At 43.2% G+C, this 20,928-nt stretch overlaps 2 protein-coding genes across 6 annotated transcripts in view; both read left to right on the top strand.

The window, feature by feature from the left end:
• Positions 1-8,034, top strand: part of PICK1 (protein interacting with PRKCA 1) — a 61,012-nt gene extending 52,978 nt beyond the window's left edge. For both annotated transcript variants that reach the window (XM_083156624.1, XM_083156623.1), the window contains 2 exons: positions 4,532-4,676; positions 6,320-8,034. In XM_083156624.1, coding sequence (XP_083012750.1) covers positions 4,532-4,676; positions 6,320-6,543 — 369 coding nt within the window. In that variant the 3' untranslated portion in view covers positions 6,544-8,034. The remainder of the gene's footprint in view (positions 1-4,531; positions 4,677-6,319) is intronic.
• Positions 8,035-10,924: 2,890 nt separating this feature from the next.
• LUC7L2 (LUC7 like 2, pre-mRNA splicing factor) overlaps positions 10,925-20,928 on the top strand; it is a 42,023-nt gene continuing 32,019 nt past the window's right edge. Inside the window, exons 1-2 of one of the 4 annotated variants that reach the window (XM_083156617.1) lie at positions 10,925-11,266; positions 16,650-16,720. In XM_083156617.1, the coding sequence (XP_083012743.1) occupies positions 16,663-16,720 (58 nt within the window). In that variant the 5' untranslated portion in view covers positions 10,925-11,266; positions 16,650-16,662. Of the gene's footprint in view, positions 11,267-11,490; positions 11,508-11,606; positions 11,654-16,649; positions 16,721-20,928 lie in introns of those variants that run through there. The other 3 variants (XM_083156619.1, XM_083156618.1, XM_083156616.1) reach the window with 3 other exon arrangements.

The raw sequence follows: 20,928 nt of genomic DNA, 5'->3' as shown, positions 1-20,928 counted from the left end.
CGTGTGTTTGCTACAACCTCCGCCTTACCATGATTGGCTTCTGCACACATGTGACAGTGCAGGAGCCCAGCAGTAGCCACCATGCAGATGTGGCAGCTGGGCAATAGGAATGAAACCCACATGACAACAAGCTTGTAACCCTTGGCAATGAGCAAGAAACCCCTGGCAATGAACGTGTAGGTAAAAAAAAATATTTAATTTAATGTTTGTGGGGGGGAGAGACTTTTTGACTGGGGGGCACAAAATTTCAAGTTACGCCACTACCAAGGGGAAAACCCCAACCTAGACCATAAAGAGCTGCCATCTAATAGGGCCAGTTATCTAAAGGGGCCTACACATGGGGAGATGTTGCTGAGCGATCTGAGCAATTTAGGTCGCTCAGCACACAGAGATGTGTCAGGGCCAGCGTTCTCCGGTGAGAACACTGGCCATGACCGGCAATTAAATCGATTAATGTAGGAGCTTAATCACCAGGCAATAGTGACGTGTGGGTCTGCTCATCGCTATCGCGATGGCCCCTACACATGGAGCGATGTAGGGGCATTTTCTAAGCGATCTAGTGAGATCGTTCAGAAAATGCCCTGAAATTGCCATGTGTGTAGGCCCCATAACATCTGACGAATGCTAATGACAAATCAGTGTCAAACCACATCACCACTACCAAGATACAAGTCTGCTTCCAAAGCCTATGAGCTTGTGTGACCAGCAGTGCTCCCACTCTGAAGTAGAAACCATATGCACCAAAATTGTGAGTAGCTCTTATCACCAGAAACCCATCCCCGCTGATGAACTAGTTGAGAGGTAATTAATTAGAGGCAGAAATTAAGGAGTTCCAAGCCACCCAATACTCTTGGCCTACTCATATCTTTGTTCTTGATATGCTGGATGTTCGCTATGAAAGTGAGAGGAAGAGCCCTGGTAGGGATATAGTATGCCCTTTCCACTGTCAATTGTGCAATGAAATCTTCCCAGCCACCGGTATCTACCAGCCATTTCTCTACAAATGACTCCATATGAGAACTCTCAGCCTTCATGACAAACCAGTAAATCGAACGATACTTCTGTGGAGTCATCCATTTATATCAGTGTTTTAGTAGTGTGATAGGCTACCAACAGACAGGAACAGCATGCTACGAGGGATCAGATAGGGCAGGAAGACAACCAGCAGTTAGTAATAGAAGGTGCAGTTAAGAGAAACAAATATACTTCAAGTCCAGAAATGTCCTGAAGCAATAATCCAGCAGAACCAGGTACAGCAGCAGTCCCAAAAGAACACCTCCACCAAGCAGAGGACCAGAGAGCGGGCAAAAAAAACAAAAGCTGTTACCAAACAGAGCCCTAAGATGGTGGGCAGGTCTGGGACTCTTACCAGGGTCCGGACAAAGTGGGCAGAATGGCAGAAACAGGATTTTGGGGCCTATGAGCTATAGCAGTGGTAGCCAACCCTAGCCCTCGAGAGCTACCAACAGTTCACATTTTCCCAGACAACCTAGCTGCTGCACAGCTGCACTCATTAATCACTGACACATTTTAAAAGATCCACAGATGGAGCTAATTAGCTCACTTGTGATTCTGTGAGGAGACCTGCAAAACATGCACTGTTGGTAGCTCCCGAGGACTAGGGTTGGCTACCCCAGAGCTATAGAGTATGCCTCCTACATTCATCCCATCTAGGCCATGCCCCATATATACATTTTGCTGCAATTTTTTTTAAACCCTTGTTTATTATATTATTCACTTAGAAATGACAAATATAACAAGATACATTGACAAGTAGAAATCAGTGATAAGTTAGCTTATAATAGAGTGATCCCAAATTTTCAAATAAGAGAGAAAGGAAACAAGAACCTCGCAACGGCGGTGTGACAGATCGCTCATAATAACATTCCAGCAGGGTAAATAGAAAAAAACAGAGAGGGTAATAGGAAAATGGAGAGAATAGGAAGAACGTAGACCTACAGAAAAAAAGGGGGGAAAGCAAGCAAGAAAGGGGTGACCTCCAACCAGGGTAGCACAAAAAAAAAGGGCTAAAAAGAGTTGTTAGCTATTAAGTTATAAAAAAAAAGGGGGGAAATGTTGAAGTTGATGTTTCAGAAACCAAATGGAGAGGGGGCAGTGAGTATTTTGAGGGGTCAACCAAGGGGACCAGGTTTTAGTAACCAGACAAATATAAACAAAAAAGTGTAAAGAAAAGTCCCAAGGTGCTATCAGCCCTTGAAGCCACAAACCAAGATGGAGGACCACAAGGCAATCATCTCGGGTAGATATTTCTGAACAAATGAAGGTCTGATGACGCTGATCTTGTGTATCCGTGGAATATAATCTTCAGGTTTTAGAAGGACTTGGTAAAAACTGGAACCGGACCCTGTATCGCTGGACTGACTCCATTCAGGAATCTGCAGAGCTTGTAGTGTCTGGTCTGGGGGGGTTGCCTGTAAATTGTCTCTCCAGAGGCCACCTGATGGTGCAGCAATCCCTGCCTGTTAGCTCCAGTCTCCTGTGGCTTCCCTGCCTACTATCATAGGCCACAACCATGTGCTGTACAAAAACGCCAGCGGGAAACAGTGTTTGTACAGCACATGGTTGTGGCCTATGATAGTAGGCAGGGAAGCCACAGGAGACTGGAGCTAACAGGCAGGGATTGCTGCACCATCAGGTGGCCTCTAGAGAGACAATTTACAGGCAACCCCCCCAGACCAGACACTACAAGCTCTGCAGATTCCTGAATGGAGTCAGTCCAGCGATACGGGGTCCGGTTCCAGTTTTTACCAAGTCCTTCTAAAACCTGAAGATTATATTTCACGGATACACAAGCTCAGCGCCATCAGACCTTCATTTGTTCCGAAAGGTTTTAGTAACCGTTTTGATGGAATTCCGTATAATAGCGGTCTTAGAGTTCATTTAATAAATATACCAAATACGGAATCGCTTGCAAAAAGGGGCTGGGGAGGACTTTTTCTAGTCAACAACAATTTGACATGTCATAACAGATATTATATGACGGAATAGTTTATTCTGGAGGTGAGTGAGAGTGGGGAGATTTAAGGGGCGCAGGAAGTATTTGGAGTCAGAGGGGAACATGACATCCAAGATGCTTGAGAGTAAGTTGATATATTCTCTCCAAGTGTCGATAATTTTCAGACAATGCTACCAGATTTGTATAAATGTACCCTCCACCTCACAACCCCTCCAGCGCCTATCTGAAGTATCCTAGAACATAGTTTTAAAATGACAAGGCACATAATACCAGCAATATAGCAGTTTATATACATTTTCCTTGATCTTCACACATATTGATCTGGAAGCAGCATTGTCCCAAATTTCAGTCCATTCTTCGAAATCTATAGGGATCCCTAGGTCTCGTTCCCATGCTAGCTCACGTGGATCTTATGGATGAACCCATGTCCTCCCTAAGAGTGTATAAATAATAGATATTAGTACTCTAGTGGATGATTGTTTCCAGGAGATATATTCCAAAGAAGTTAATGGCCTGGCAGTGAGAGCTGGTGTAATTTTCATATGAAAATACAGAATTTGTAGATATCAAAAAAAATCTTTGGTTGGGATTGCCTTTCTATCACGAATATCTGAAAACTGAGGAAAATTGGTATCACTGGCTATATCGCTAAGATAATAGATGTTCTCTAGTATCCATTTAGTAAAGGAAGATTTACAAAGACCAGGGGAAAAGTCAGGGTTATGAAACAAAAAGATCAGTGGGGGATGGATTTGGGTCTAAACTAAAACTTTTATTAACGAAATCTCAGATAGAATAGAATTAGGGAATACATGCCCGCCGAGCTACACAGCACCTAGGCAGCCATCAGTGGCGCCACTGGTCGCTGCAGCAGCTTAGTAGGTAACAATATAAGCAGGGACAGTACAGTTGTCATACAGAGAACACATACCCGCCAAGCTGCACAGCACCTAGGCAGCCATCCATGGCGCCACTGGTCATTGCAGCAGTCAGGTAGGTAACAATATAAGCAGGGATAGTATAGTGGCGCACAGAGAACATATACCCACCAAGCTTGGCTGAGTGCACAGTTCCAGATAGCTAGTGAACGAGAGACCACTGGGTGGGAAAGTGTTGCACGGGGATGCTAATCCTGGAGACCATAACAGGGAAGACATTGTGGCTAAACCCAACTCCTCTGCCTCAATGTTTTGGTGCAACTTTAATGCTTTCAGCAAAGACAAGACTAATACTATATTTCTAAATTAATTTATTAACAGTTTCTTATATAGCGCACACAGATTCCGCAGTGCTTTACAGAGTATAGTTGAACATCAGTCCCTGCCCCAGTGGAGCTTACAATCTATATTCCCTACCACACATATACACACACACACACAGACATTCTAGGGTTAATTTTTTAGGAGCCAATTAGCCTTCCAGTATATTTTTGGATTGTGGGAGGAAACCGGAATACTATATCTAAGAAAGCTTTCAAAGTAAAAGTCACCAAAAAAAAGCTTTGCTTAAAGCATAAGCAAAATTCACAGTGTAAAGAACAGTTTTGTTTTTTAGGCACTGGGAGAGCCACTGTATCGTGTTAGTACTGGAAACTATGAATATCGGTTGATATTACGTTGTCGGCAGGAAGCTCGCTCACGTTTTGCTAAGATGAGAAAAGATGTCTTAGAAAAGATAGAGCTCCTAGATCAGAAACATGGTAAGTTTCTCTAACCAAATTAGCTCTGAATTGAAAAGTAAGAATGCATTACATTTGTTTAGGGCATCTGTTGTTCATGTGGGAGTGAATTGTTGGATAAAATCACTGTGGTGTGGGAAAGGCTGATTAATTAAATAGTCTTTTCCCGTGCCTAGAAGACAGGGGTTGATATGCAAAAACTTACAGATTCCAACATATATTCATTCACCACCTTATTAACCATGTGCAGAAGTTACCTTTTACTATTTATTTTTTAAACTGTGGGGTTTATTTACTAAGATGGGAGTTCTACATGGTGCTGACAGATGGTTTTCCCCATCTGATCCTGCTTGGAGAGCACGGCCATGTGGCTTGGGAATGCCTGCATTTTTTCCGACAGTTTCAGAAAATGGCGGGTTAGCACCCACAAATGGCAGCTTCCTGTCAATCAACTTGTGAGGGGCTTGTGAATCGAGTAATCGCTGATTTTTGTCCATGTTGGGCCTTGCATATGCATGCTACAATCCTTCATTCAATAATCGATCGCATGCAAATTCGCCCAACAGTAATCAGGTCTTTATAACCCCCATAATGTATTTCAGAATTCAGCCTGCACTTTCTAGGGGAGGCAGTCAAAGCATAATCTGTGATCAGTTGGGTTATCGGTTTTTATTGGCTAGCACTGGGCGAATCCATTAGTTGCAGGAATTTACTACAGCTAATTGAATGTCACCCTACAACTCCCATTGTGCAGTAAAAAAAAATATTAGTTGTGGCGTTTTACTAAATCCTTTATATTAAAAATGTAAAACAATAATGAGTACGTGTGTATTAGCCAGGAGCACGGTACGTAGTTAGTGTAGCGGCGCTGTCAGAATCAGCGTAGTGTTCCCGCGGCCAGCATAGTTAGCTTAGACAGTCAGAAGCAGCGCAGTGTTCCCACGAGCGCCCCTGTCAGAATCAGCGTAGTGTTCCCGCGGCCACATAGCCAGCGCCTCTGTCAGAAATTGAATGTGTTCCTGAAACACCCCCACTATCCACACCAGCCCGAAGCATGGCGAGCGCACGCGTTACGCGTCCTCCCGACTTGTTCATACCCCCACTATCCATGTCGGCATGGAGTTGATTTTAAAAAGTGTTGCGAGGGGACGCGGATTACTACACATGTGTTCCGCATCCCCTCGCAGGGCTCGCCACACTTTTTAAAATATACTCCACGCCGATGTGGATAGTGGGGGTATGAACAGGTTGGGAGGATGCATAACACGTCCCCTCGCGGGGATCCTGCGTCTCAGACAACTGGAGCACCTCTCTGCCGGCGCCCGCATGATCCGCTCTCCGCCGGCGCCCGCCAGCGCAGGGGATCTGGCGGTTACCGGCGCTGTGTAAGAGGCTAGGCTTGGCATGGATGCTGGGGACAGAGCCCGGGCTGCCGTGGAGTCACTACGCTAACTACGCTAGGCAGCCGTTGGGCTGCCACGGAGTAACTACGCTAACTACGCTAGGCAGCCGTTGGACTCGCTGAGAGCGTAGCTTAGCCTACGCCTGCGTACGTATGCTAATTGGGTGCCCAGCTAATAAACAAGTACCCAATAATGTTGTATCTAAGTAAATATACCTGTGTCAGAATATCACTTTAACTCATGTACTCTTTTCTCTTCAAGTCCAAGATATTGTGTTCCAGCTTCAGCGCTTTGTCTCTGCAATGTCTAAATATGATGACCAGTGTTATGAGGTCCTAAAAGGGGCAGATATCTTCCCTATTGAAGTGGACTTGGCCCACACCACTCTTGCTTATGGTCAGGTTGATGAATTCACAGATGAAGAGGAAGAGCTGAAGAAGAGGAACGAGGAAGACAAAGAGGAGAAACTAATTGATGATGAATAGCAATTCAAATTATTTTTTATATAATTTGTTTCTTTTAAAATACAATTTTGTTTAAATTCATACTTTTACGATGTTCAAATAATACATTATACAGATGTGCTTCACATGTGACTTTATGTTGATGAGGACTAAAATGAATGTATGAGATATGGGGGTGGAAATTTAAAGAGGTTTTATGGCACTGGTAACTGGTTTTAAATCTTGTATTAAAACATACTTCATTGACAAAATCAAGATCAGAAAAAAAAACTTGATGTTGTTTTGGTGGGATCCTCGTTGTGCCTGCTTGCTGTAAATGTCCAAAGAATCAATAACCAAAACCTTTGACAGTGGCAGACAAGCTGGGGTAGATAACTCTATAAGACATGCCCTTGCTAGAAGTATAGGGAGAATGCCACGTCTTTCAACTTAAGCTATGGGAAATTCTACCAATTACTACATCTACTTTACACCTTTCACCTAAAACACTAAGGGGGTGATTCAGGACCGCCCACTAACCAGCGGTCATTTGCTGCTTAGCATAAAGCGTACCATGTGCCCACCACCCCGCCACAGAATCCCCATGGTACTATGCCAGGGGATGTACGTGACCACATGCGGCCGAAGGGGACAGAAATCATTTGATGGTCACAGACCATTGAATGTTTTCCCTCCCCTTTGGAAATAAGTCTGTCTACACTGACTTTTATTTCTGTCAGAGTCCGCAAAAAAGATGGGGCGGTTGCGGACGTCATGTGACCACTACGTTACCAGGGGAACACCCAGTGCTTTCATGGGGATGCCCATAAAACACTGGGCATTCCCCTGCCCCCTCCCTTCCATACCCATGTGAAGGCCTCAGCAACTGTGATATTCGCCAAAGGTGTTTGTACAGCGATCCTGCTCGTGCGCAAATTTGCTCACGAGCAGAGCCGCACAATAGGTCAACATGAATCAGGTTCTAAGTTTGTGCAGCCATGGTTCTGCATCTCTGGCTACAAATAGTGGATTTGTGGATAAAGCAGGGCCAGAAAGACCATTGTGCTACAAGAGGGGGGTTTACATATGTGGAAATGTCATTTTGATCTAAATAGGAGGTTCACTGAGTGTCACCTCAAACACAGAGGAACACCTTTTTCATACAATTGTACACTTCCCTTTTCCAGCACTGCATTCACATTCATGTTTTGCAGTTTTTCCTGTGTGAATATTCTCTTATGTATGTGTATTTCCAAGTGGGTTTTATGCTGGGCTTTTTTTGGACACTACTATCTTTGGGCATTACTATTATTCCTTTTATGTGCTATTTATTTTAATGTAAAATGGAATAATACATTGCAAACTGTCATTTTAATTTATTCTACCTAAAAGGAAATTTTAAACAAGTAGTTTGAAGAAATATGCTAAGTTTTTAGCTGTTTCTTCCTCTTACAAGAATACCAAATCTATATTGTTTACACATGGTCTGATGATGTTCTATGCTCCTGAAATAAAGTTATACTTACAATTTTATTTATTGTGTATTTTTCTTACAACTAAGGTACCCATTCATCTGCAATCACAATTGTTTCTCAGATCCAGTGATGTGTCCCACCCCCCCCCCCCCCTCCCCAGATAAATTGTTTCCCCACTATTGCCCACGCATTACAGATCTGTTTCGATGATCAGCTGATTTTCCCATCGTAACATTGGGTACTTATGTAATATCTGGGCTCCCATTTTTCTTATGAGACCATGTCCCCTCGCTGCGCTCGCCACGCTTCGGGCACGGTGGCTCGCTGCGCTCGCCACACTATATAAAATCAACTCCATGCGTAGTTGGATAGTAAGGGTATGAAAAAATGGGGTGCATTTAACATGGGAGCCCAGATAATACATAAGTACCTAACATTGTATCTTCACATCTGGAAAGTACCCATACATAACATCTTTCAGTGGGAGTCCCCCGTATTTTAGGAACCAGCACGAGGCTCTTTTTTTTATTTTTTATAAAGGTGTCTCCCTCTCCAGGGTGCTCAAGGCCTTGGCTGAAGCCTGGGGCTTTCCCCCGTACCCCTGGACAGTGGGTGTGAAGTTTGATAGCTTAAATAATATTGTCCATTACAAGAGGACTACAGTACCCAGCACTTTCGACACATCATGATGGTGGCACTTGGAGAACCACAAGTGCCATTATGCCAGGGCTTTAAAGTCCTGCTGGCACCTCTAAGGAAAAATGTAAATACACACTAGACAAAGTTTTACTTTTTTTTTTAAATTAAACAACATTCTTCTCCAAGAGGGGCAGCAGCCTTTGAGCTCTTTTGCATGGCTGCTGACCTCCACTAGGACTTCAATAATTTTTTACGAAAGAATCTTCACCCATATATGCTCTTTTGCATTGTTGCCACCCACCTGGGATGCTGGTCTTCTGTAGCACTTGCCAGCTCCTTCTCTCCCACTGGACTGGATGCTCATGTCTTGCGCTGATATATTTAAATATCAGCCTGGGGATGTGGCAATGCTGCAGTGAGACTCAATTGCCTGCCACCCACCTCCATAACATACAAGGAATCCCCTTTCCACCGCCAAAGGGGGAATGGAGGACCGCACCCAGAAGAAACCCTGGAGCCCAACTGCCGCACACCTTTGCCACAGAGGAGTCCATTTCTGCTGCAGCCGGCGATGGGGACTGGAACACTGCAGACAGGGGAACACGGATAGCCACCGTCCACCCCCTCCATGAAGAAGGAGCTCCTTTCTACAGAGGCTGCCGATGGAATGGAGCACAGCAAATCTGGGATTGCGGATCTCCCCGCCCACCCCCATCATGGAGGTGCCTCTTCCTGCAGACACCACCGATAGGGGAACAGCACAGTAGATTGGGGAACGCGGTTCTCCGCCACCCACCCCCACCGTGTAAAAGAAGTCATCCCTGTTTGATCGACAAAATCTGATTTGGCAATTCCGATCAATTTTTGATTGGGATTGCCACAAAGAGGAGCCCACACATTAACATTTAATTGTTAAAATAATCTCCAGAATGGAGGATTGTAACTAGATAGATAGATAGATAGATAGATAGATAGATAGATAGATAGATAGATAGATCGGTACTTGTGAGTTATCTGGGCGTCCGATTTTTTGATTGTATGCCTTAAGTTAAGGCATACAATCAGATGCGATGCGATACGATATCGCATCGCATGCGACCATCGGATGCGATGACCCGATTTTTCCATAGGAATCAATGTTAAAATGGACTGAGTCCATTTTAACATGGAATTCAATGGGAAAAAGGGGTCCTTTTCATACCCCTACTATCCAAGTGGGCATGGAGTTGGATATAAACCTGTGGCGAGCGTAGCGAGCCACCGAGCCCGAAGCGTGGCGAGCGAAGCGAGCCCCGCGAGGGGACGGTATTCCGTGTCCCCTCGCGGGGCTCGCTACGCTCGCCACGCTTCGGGCTCGGTGGCTCGCTACGCTCGCCACAGGTTTATATCCAACTCCATGCCCACTTGGATAGTAGGGGTATGAAAAGGACCCCTTTTTCCCATTGAATTCCATGTTAAAATGGACTCAGTCCATTTTAACCTTGATTCCTATGGAAAAATCGGGTCATCGCATCGCATCCGATGGTCGCATGCGATGCGATGTCCCGATCCGACCCGATTTAAAAATCGGACGCCCGGATAACTCACAAGTACCGATAGATCTGCCCCAATGTCTGAAAACAACACCTATGCATACTGTATTACTTAAGAATGATAGGATGCAATATATTACAATTTTCCAACACCATACAATGTAATCTGCGGGTGAACCTATCGATGGAGGATGGTTCCCTTGTAAATGATTTTACACTATCAATGGCATTATTTATGGTGACTATCAATGAGTAATCCACAGATGGTGATGCCTAACCAAAACGACCAGGCAGACACCAAGCTTATTATTCGTAGGGATGGCCATCGACCATCGATTATTTAAAATCATCGATGGTTATGTTCGATGTCGAATACTTTTGCCATCGATGGGTGAGAACCAAATGGTTTCCCTCTGTCGATGGCATCGCAAAACCGATGTTTTGCTTTTTTATTTTTTTCAAACTGCCGGGACACGGAGCATAGCTCCGCCCCCCGGCACCCACGAAGCCTCGTCCCCGTGTTTTAATTGGCCCACAGGCCAGTCAGTCAACCAAAATGGATGACCATAGATAGATAAAACTATCGATGATCATCCACAGCATATTCTAACACCATCGATGGCCAGTTGCACTATAACCATCGAAGGCAATGGCAACGATGGCCATCCCTAGTTTCTACCCCCAAAAAAAGGGCGCCGCCTCATCCTTTACCAATGAATTCTCACGCATGAAAAAAAGGGGGTTGGTTCCATGTATCCAGTGACCAATGATCACACAAGGGAACAGAGCCCGCTCCCAGCCAATGGTAGACGCTTGCGTTGCGCCGTAAGCAAATGATTCCTGTAAGTTATCGCACCGTCCCGTTCTCGCGAGTGGTGTGAGGATTCAATTTCCCCCAGTCCACTTGTATCTGCTGCCGGCCGCTGTGTGAGGAGCGGGCCGGCTACCTGCAACCTTGCTTTATGACCGCGGGTAATAGGAGGATACACCGACAGTGATAGGGGGACCCGAAACAGCAAGTGGTGTCGGACGCTGTGATCCTTACCTCCCGCCACACAATGTCGGCGCAGGCCCAAATGCGCGCCATGCTGGACGAGCTGATGGGGACCTCTAGGGACGGTAAGCTATGGCCTACGTTACCGCCTGTTAAACGCTAGCGTTAACTAGTCTGTGGCTTTTTCATTCATTTTATTACTGTATGTGTGTGTGTCACTGTGTGTGCCATCTGCCTGGTCCGGAGTCATCGGTGGGCGGGCGGGTGTGACTGACAGTGCGGCGTTCCCTGCAGCAGCCAATTGGGTGCCAGCTCCTGAGCACAACACGTAAACATGAGCGCCCATCTATCACCGTGATCAGGAAGGTGGGAAGCCAGCACAGTTCTGCTATATCAGACCAAACCATATGCGCTTATCATTGTTATGACAGGTAGCTGCCTTGGGGATGCGCTCTAGCTGAGGAGGGAGAATAACCGTAGTGGCAGCTGCTCCCTTGTACACTTGTTACCAGGTGATTTCGTTTGCCTTGCGATTCTGCCAAGTACCTTTCAAAGGGTGTCCGGCTAACAATTCCTATTTCTAACATAAGGGGACACGTATGTTTTTAAGAGTGCTGACGTTTCCCAAAACAACCAATCAGCTTCTACCAATCATTTTATAGACAACTGAATAGATTCTAGCTATAAGCTGATTGGTTGCCATGAACACGTTCTCTATAGGAGTCTCCCCAATAGTTCAAACATTCTCATTATATACTATTGCATAAAAAAATTGGTTCTTTTGTGTAACTTTTGTATTTATCTAGTGAATATCTATTTTTTATTTATTTTTTTAAACATATTTTTAAATTGTCTTTAATTGTATATTCAGAACTGGTAGTGTAATTTTCATCTAAACTACCCTGTATCATTTGTATGCCAATTAACTTTTTTGGTTTGTATAGTGTATCTGTTTATGAGTTGGTTCATATTACAGTATATATCTATTAACAGCTAGCCTTTAGCTGGGTCTGATGGAAATTGCCATTAAAAATGTTTTAAACACTCATCTGGTATTGCAATGCTTTGTTGTACTGAAGGTGTCCTGGACTACACATAAATACGTGCTTTTGGATTGTCATACCTCCCATTACTGTTGATAGTGACATCATATTCTAGATGACCTGTGTAGGTTTTTAAGTAGATGTACTAAAATTAGTTTAAAAAAAGTTATTAGTACAGAGTAATGCATACATACAAGAGACCTCTCAGGTGCTTCTTTAGTGTTCTCTAAATGCTGCTTACCAAATGAATGGTGGCTAATCCATAAATGACCTGAGACAGAAAATTAAAAGAATAGAAGTGCAGGAAAATAAAAATAAATTGCATTCAATTGCACTGTACAATATGTACACAATAAATTAAATGTGTTTGTTAAAATACAAGAATTCTACAGTTACAAATTGATTTAATAGATGAGCCCTAGTACCTCGTGACACTGTATCAATATATTAGTTTGCCAGACTTTTGTAGATAATGCTACAATACATTTTATCTAATATTATGGAAATTCAAATGATAGTGCCTGTGAGAATTATCTTGAAACAATGTACAATTGGCACACTGCATTCTGTAATTGCCCCTGTGAGACCAATGAACAGTGTTCAGATTATTACCCCTTTTACATATCGCAAACACGGGTGAGCCCGGGTCCGACTCGTCACCGACTCAGGTCTGGCACTTCACGTTAAACCTGGTTGCCCATTATACAGAGAGTGACCCGGATATAACACTTTTTTTAACCTGGGTCAAATTGCTGGGTTTTTCCACCTTGGTTATAACCTGTGGTGCTTTCACACTACATCTCAACCTGGGTCCATTCGTCACCAATCCGGCAATAACCCGGGTCAAAGGTGCTATGTGAGTGGGGTATAAAATACCCCTTTCACATCGAAAATGTCGGGTCGCACCTGGTACATCTCAGGAAAGACCTGCCATTTGCGAGGTGATGCTGGCTCCTCCGTATAGTGTAAACAGAACCTGGGTTGCCCATTTATACCACTTTTACACCAAATTCCCAGGTCTGACCCGGTACTTGGAACAGGGTTCCAATCCTGGATTTGCCCTGTTTACACTGCAGGGGGTGGTGAAGCGCTGGGACTGCTGATCGCCACACCGGGGTCAAGCCCAGCACCAAGATAAGCTGCTGGGCTGCTCCCAGCCTCAGTGCACCCCTTGCCCACGTCCGTGAGGTAAATGGATGCAGCAAACAGGCATCCATTCACCTACTCCCTGGCTCCGCTGCTGTCTGTACAGTACAGCAGCGGAGGCTGTGTGCGCCCCCCTGCCCAACCGCCATACTGACGCAGGAGGTTGGGCTCCCCCATTGGTGTAAATGGGCCCTCTGTGAACTGACAATGCTGATGTCATATGGGGGCAGGACAGAGCAGTGGAGTGTCATCGAGGGCAGGGGAGGAGGCAGCACTTAGAGCTGACGCTTCTCCAAGCACTGCCTCCTCCATTAGTGTGAATGGAAAATGGGTTGCTCAACCTGATAAACCCATTCACACTCCAAAGTAGTGCACCAATTAATGGGTCAAACGTCAAAAACCAGTATGAATTTAGGTGCTGTGTCCGAGCATTCCCTGTGCAAATGGCAAATAGAAAAAGGAACCAATGTCAATCCATTGCAGTCATGGGGTCTAAAACCCCTTCACTGGCAATACCGGAAATTTTCCGGACGATGCTTCAATGGTGATGCCAATGTCTCCCTCTCCTTGGCGCCGCTGAGCTAGCGATGAGCTCAGCTTCAACTGCTGCCTGGCTCCAGCTGCCCATCCTCTGTCCTTCCTCCTGTTTGGGTGAGGCGTGAACTTGCTAAGGTCACGCCGGGTTGCCGGGGGCAGGGCCGGGCAGCAGCTAATATAGTGCACAGCAAAGCTGCCTGACCCCGGGAGACACAGCAGGGTTTTTTTTAGGGAGCGCTCTCCAAAAAACCTGCCATGTAGGGAAACTGTACAACCTGACAAAGTTCCTGAGGTGCCTTTTACAGAATTCAGTGTGCATGCTGTAACTTTTCACCATACTTCTCAGGCACTATCATTTGGTTTTCTATAATGTGTGAAAGAATGCTACAATATATTTTCTGAAGTCTGACAGACTAATATATTGATATTGTGTCAGGAGGCACGAATACATACATATTCTGCCAGTGGAAGTTTTCAATCTGTGTTGTATGCAGAGCTCAAGACACTTGTTGGTTGGAATAAAAGGCAAGTTGGCAAGAGATATATTGTTATTTATTGGTTTTATTTCACTATTTGTATACTTGCATCGAACAAGGAAGGTGACTAAAGGTCCATACACACTGGGCGCTTTTGCCCAATGTGTACAGACAATGATGATGGGGAAAATTGCTGGGCTGAAAAACACTCCGTGCATACACACGGTAATACCAGCAGATGAACGGTATTACCGGGCCAGTGATCATGTGGAACAGTGATCTGTCGCTGCCCCGAAACACACTGGGTGACGAGTAAACTGAGCGGCTTTCAGCTCAGTCACCCAGTGTGTATGGGACTTAAAGGCCTATACACACTATACAGCTTTGAGCTGAAAGCAGCTCACTTTTTGCTGCTTGATCTGATTTCAGCTCAAAACAGCCTAGAGTTTAGCACTGGTGCATGCTTCTGCATCATCGCCATCCGCATTCGTCCTGTTTGACATAATCTTCAACTGTGGAAAGTCGTTCAACCCCGTGATAATCGCTCAGCTTGTGTATGCACTGACCGTTTTTTTCCGGCCAGCGATGTACCCAGTGTGTATGGACCATTAATAATAATTAAAAAAAAACTAATTATTGACTGTGGAAACTCCCAGTGTAGACCAGTTAAGGAGTGAAAAAATACCTTTCTGCATATACCTTAACCATTTGAGTGCCAACTTTCTGTGAGCGATCATCAAAATATCTGCTAAAAATGCCTGTTTTATTATTATTTTTGGTTGCAGTATTTAACTAAACTTCATTCAATTGACTTTGCTGTATTTGTCTTTATACTAAAAGAACAGTTGCTGTGAGCGACCGGCATTTTTAGCAGATATTTGATATATCTCTCAGTTGGCACTCAAAGGGTTATAAATTACCATAGCAAGTCTTCTGATACAGGTTGAGTATCCCTTATCCAAATGCTCAGGACCAGAAGAACTTTGGATACTGGATTATTCCATATTTTGGAATATTTTTTATATTTGAATGAGGTATCTTGAGAGATTTTCAAGTATGTTGTATGAGCACATCAAACGCATGAAATACACACAAATATATTTTATTTGTGCATGAAACAAGGTTTTAAAACATGAAACAGTTTGTGTACAATCTCATGCACTGAATTTGAATGCCAAGCCTTGCACATATTTGCACATATTTGCACATATTTAGTGCCAGTTATGTTATTTCCCCAATAGTGCAGCATAAAATAAAGAGTACATTTTTTAGACTGTTTTTCGAAATAATTTAGATAACGGATTATTGGGATACTCGACCTGTATTGCCTTCTTAGGTTATGGACCTTCTATTCTGTTCTGAGTGGAGTTATACTGCTGTCTTCCATGCAGTTGATTACATACCCTGATAAAAAGATTCATGGACCTTACTTGACGGAGGTTACCTTTTAAAGATGTTTGAAACAGATTTGTTTAATGTGTAGTTTCCTTTATAATACTTTTTGTTAATAGTTCTTGTTAATATTGTATCTTTCATGGTTTGGTTCTGGTTTAAAACTTGTGCTGTGATTCCTGCCTTCCATTTTCTTTTTCTTTTTTTAAATGGGTTTAACAATTTTGTGAGGGTGTTCACACTGTCAGTCAATGCATGATTTATGTAAATGACCATGTATGTAGTTTCACAAATGTGGTTTGTGCACACAGTAAGGACTGAAGTCTTTGTGATTTTTGATATATATAATCTCCTATAAAGTATCTCTCCAGAATGTGATATGTGATTTTTTTTTTTTTTTTCTCATGAAAGCATTGGGTTACATTTTAATAGGATGAGAGATTTGGTAAGAAATCTCCAGTTTTTTCAAAGCGACAATCATTTATACTTCAGAATCAAACTGGTTTTGCAGTGTAAGTGATTGCCGCTTTAAAAATATGGGCGATTTCTTACCAAATCTCTCACTTTCTGATCCTATTAAGTTTCACCCATTATTTTTAAATCTCACCCTTATTTAAATGTATTGAATTTTTATGTCAACTTAATTATGCCAAATTTATAATTTGAATGACTTACTTATGCCAAATTTAGTATAGGTAAAATATTCATTACAAACTCAACCATTAGTGAAACTACATGCCTGGAAATGATTTAAAATGGGTTTAGGAGGGGCCGACTAGCTTTTTTATTTTATATTTTTTATGTTCTTCATAAAGTCTGGAACAACATGTACTTGATACTGTGTTAAAATGCTGGCAGAAGCAATGTATTTTATACAAACTGAACAATCTGGCCCCCTTGTTTTATTTATAAAGGTTCAATGTATCTATGCCTGCCTACTTCAATCCGCAAGGGAGTATCAGAAAGGCCCCGCATTCGCCGAGCCGTGAGTTATAACAAACTTTTCAGATGTGTTAATGAATGTGGACGAAACGCAGTTGTGTAATCCAAAGAGAAAGTTCATTCTTTCAGCTGCTGGCCCAAACAGAGCTTATCTACCCATTTAAACAGAGTCTAGGAAAGGACATAGGTCTTTACGCTTTACTTTCAGCAAATACGTTTGATCAAGTATGGCTTACCAAGGAAAAGAACTCATTGATTTCATACTTCTGACTATTTTCTTAGTTATAATTTATGATCTAAATTAATTGTATGCATTTAATTTCAGGAAACCGATACATTTAACATATTTAATTTAAGGCTCTTTTGCCCAGGCCGTATGAAAAATACTGTAAAATTAAACAAATGGTAAGGGGATCATGGATTTTTCTTTGGTTGGAAAATGACTAAAATGACAACTATAAAGGTTAAATTATTATTTTAACGCTAAAGGCCATATTTAATTAAAGGGTGATCACAGGGCAATATGAAATAAATATTTTGTTTCACACTGATCGCGCTCATTATGGTCTGGTTTATCTAAGCATAGAAGGCAGCTATGCCCATCCAAACTAGTGTTCATTCTAGCACCTGCCATATTTGAAAACCCATGCAGTTCCTCTTCCCTGCCTAGGATGTCGCTGTCTGCTGTAGTGCTTCTAGCACAGTGTGGTCTCTATATCAGCACTGATGTGCAAACCAGACCTGTGCTAGAAACCCCACAGCAGACAGCGACACCACAGGCAGGATATAGAACTGCATGGGTTTTCAAGTATGGTGGGTGCTAGAATTAACACTGCAAACTAATAGACATGCCATGAAAAGTCCCGCTTCAGCACTCAAATGGGTGACCCCCCCACACTGATCTCAGCTCGCCATCCTGAGGGGGAGGTGGTGTGAGTTGAAATGCCGGTAGCCAGAAGTGCATGAATGGAGCTATGTTTGCCTAGGTCCTTTGGGTGCTCTCTAATGGCTGTTGGTGCGAAAACCTTTGAATATAGCCCTAAAAGCCCATACACACTAGACCATTTTGAGCTCAAAGTAGCTCACTTTTCCCATTTTTAAACTCAAAGTTGCCTAGTGTGTATGGATGGTCAATGAGTGTTGATGCATGCTCCCACATCATCATCGCCACTGTCAATTTGTATTACAGACCAGATAGACCACTTTCTAATGTCTCCTACTATGAAACTGGTTCACCCCGCGTGAAAATCGGCAAGGGATTTTTCATAGCCTCGCTCAGTGTCTATGCACCTGCTTAAGAAGTGAGGGAGGTGACATTTAAAATATTCGCCTCGTTGCTCATATAAATTCTGCATTATGACATTATAAACAAATTTCTGTCTGCTTTAAGTAACTATTCTCTTAATCTGAACCATCCAGTGCTTGAGCCTTATAATAAGCATAATTTCCATATTTGCAATGTATTGCTGGATGTAAAAAATGTTGATGAAACAATCCTTTAATAAAATAATGAAAGGCCATTTTATTTGAATGATCTACATTGTTGTGCGCTTTTCATTTTTATACTGATTTTCCATTTTTAGTTTTTAAACTATTACATCCAACAGCCATTAGATACTTGCTTATTTTTTTGGGTACAGGTCAAACATTTTAAATACTGGATATTAGGGCCTGATTTTATCTTGGATCACAAAATATTTCTCTAATAGGCAAAACCATGAGCACTCAAAGTGGGGCAGTTGTAACAATTAGATTTGGGTGTGTTCAAACTAATCTAAATTGCAGTGTAAATATAAAGTCACCAGTATTTAACTTGCATAGAAACAAAATAACTTACCCAAATGTATGCATTTACAGTTTCTTGCAGTATATTGCGCAGCAAATTCCGTTGCGCTTTACAAATCTAACTCTCTCCGAACGAGTTAAATTTGATCATAGGATCCATCTTGTGATCCTCAAACCCGTGCATTGAATCTAGGGAGGCCAATCTGGGCCATTTTTTTTCAATGCCGGGTTTCGGGATTGAAAACTGTCAATCCCGGGATCTGGCCTCCTAATATGCCCAATCTTGCATTTTTTTTTTTTTACCTCTCTGGACCTGTACCTGGCGGGGGAGGAGGGGTGAAAGCAGGTGAGGTGACTGCGGCAGGCTGGGGAGGAGGCGGGGAAGCAGGCAAGGTGACTGCGGCGTGCCAGGAGGAGGCAGCTTAGTCCGGGGTGGGCAGACGCAGTGGCATGGAACCCCATTGTGTGGGTTCGCAGCGTGACCTTTAACATCACGATGCGCAGCCACGTAACCTTGTTGCCAGGTGTGCTACATGGGAGAAGGGGATCAAGTGCGCATGTGCATTTTAATCCCGGTATTCGAGCCTCCAATCTCGGATCCCTGCCAAAACGTAGTGTTCCCTCTAGAAATGAGGGCGGGCAGGGCGCCGCTGCATGGGGGCAGTGCAAGGGGGGTGGACCGGGCCCGCCGACGGCACAATTGTGGGCGGTCCCAGGCCGCAACGTCACGAAAAGGGGCGTGCCCGGGCCGTGACGTCACGAAAAGGGGTGGGCCCGGTCGGCGCCGTCACTAAAGGAGGCGGGCCTAGCACCGCCGAAGTTACCGTGCTGCCGGGGAAGCGCTGGGAATCGCCGTCTAAGGCGGCTCTGCGCTTCCCCGTGCACACAACCAGGGCAGGCACCACGCTGTTTTAGCGGGGCGCTGCTAGCAGGGCAGGGCGTATTTTGTCCTGTAAAAATCGGGCAGGGCGCAGCGCCCCGCTAAAACAGCCTAGTGGGAACACTAAAAACGCCTCACAATGTGCAAAAAGAAAAACACACACAACGCATCACAAGAGCCATCAAAACCATGCATTCGGCCCTGAAATGGCTCTTCTCTATGGCCAGCATATAACTTTAGTGCTAAGTTCCACAGTAGTTAAATGCAGAAAGGTACTGTCACATCTCAAGTAGATATTTAAGTAAGTTTGCTTTATGAAAATTGATACGAAAAATAGCATGTTGGGCTAAATTCATATACAGGTTAAGTATCCATTATCCAAAATAATAGAATTTTAGATAACGGATTATTCTGTATTTCAGACTATTTTCATATTTCAATGATGTAGCTTGCATTTATGTTGTACAAACACATCAAACGCACACAAATATATTTTATTTGTGCATGAAACAAGGTTTCAAAATATGAAACAAAGTTTGTGTACTGTCTCTCAGGTACTGAATTTGAATGCTAACCAATCATTTAATTGCATATGTTCAGTGCCAGTTACAAATAAAGCTCTAGATCCGCCCCTGCCTCGTACTTCTGTTAGATGTCCATAGTTTTTTTTTTTTTTTTTTTCACTTTCTGGAATGTACGGTTTTCTGGAGTAAATGGATATTTGGATAACTGTAAATAAATAAGTGATACTCAAACTGTACATGCATTTCTCCATTCATGTATATTATTTGTATCAGTTTGCAAATGTTTTTGTATGTCCAAAGACATTTGTGAGTAATCGCAAACTATTTAATTATGGAGAATATCCAAGTATCCCGGTAAAACATCTGCAACGATTTTTCCCTTTTCCAGAATTTTTTTTTTTTATTTATCTATCTGGATAGATCGTCCAATAAAAGATCTGTTTTTTTTTTTTTTACTGGGCGATCTAATCGGATAGCCTGTTTTCAGGGATTAGGCTTAGTCTGCCTGATGCAGGCAATACAAATCCCTGAGTCAGCAGTCAAAGATAATACGATGTCCACCTTTGTAATACACCTTCCAACTCTTATGAGCCAATTCAGTTCAACATTGCTACTTTTTCTGCACATCTCTGTTGCGTACGAGTAAAAAGTAAGTTTGCTACCGGCTGTGACATGCATTTCCACTAATTGAGTTGCCCCTTATTTCATGAACAGTATTAATAAAAAGGTTCAAGCAGGAGCTTTGATTGTAAGAATTGTCTCGAAAGTGGTCTGTAGTGAAGTCAGTTATTTTGGATGACCTGCCGGAAGTTTGCACACATACTGTGTTTTTACTTGTGTCTTCCTGAGGTGCAAACAGAAATCCATGTAAAGTAGAGCTTTAGGGTTGGTCAAGGATACTTGGCACACCCTAACTGCAAAAAAGAGATGGTACTTGTGTATTTTGGCGGCGCCCATCGCATCGCATACCATAACGCATACGATGGTATGCGATGCGACGCGATATCGTACGATAGTGCACGATGGCATACAATTTTTAAATTGTATGCCATTGTACATGGC

Source organism: Crinia signifera, chromosome 8, assembly GCF_055691185.1.
Source record: "Crinia signifera chromosome 8, ASM5569118v1, whole genome shotgun sequence".
Classification (NCBI taxonomy): domain Eukaryota; kingdom Metazoa; phylum Chordata; class Amphibia; order Anura; family Myobatrachidae; genus Crinia; species Crinia signifera.
The sequence above is the reverse complement of the archived record's forward strand: the minus strand, read 5'-3'. Positions and strand labels throughout refer to the sequence as shown.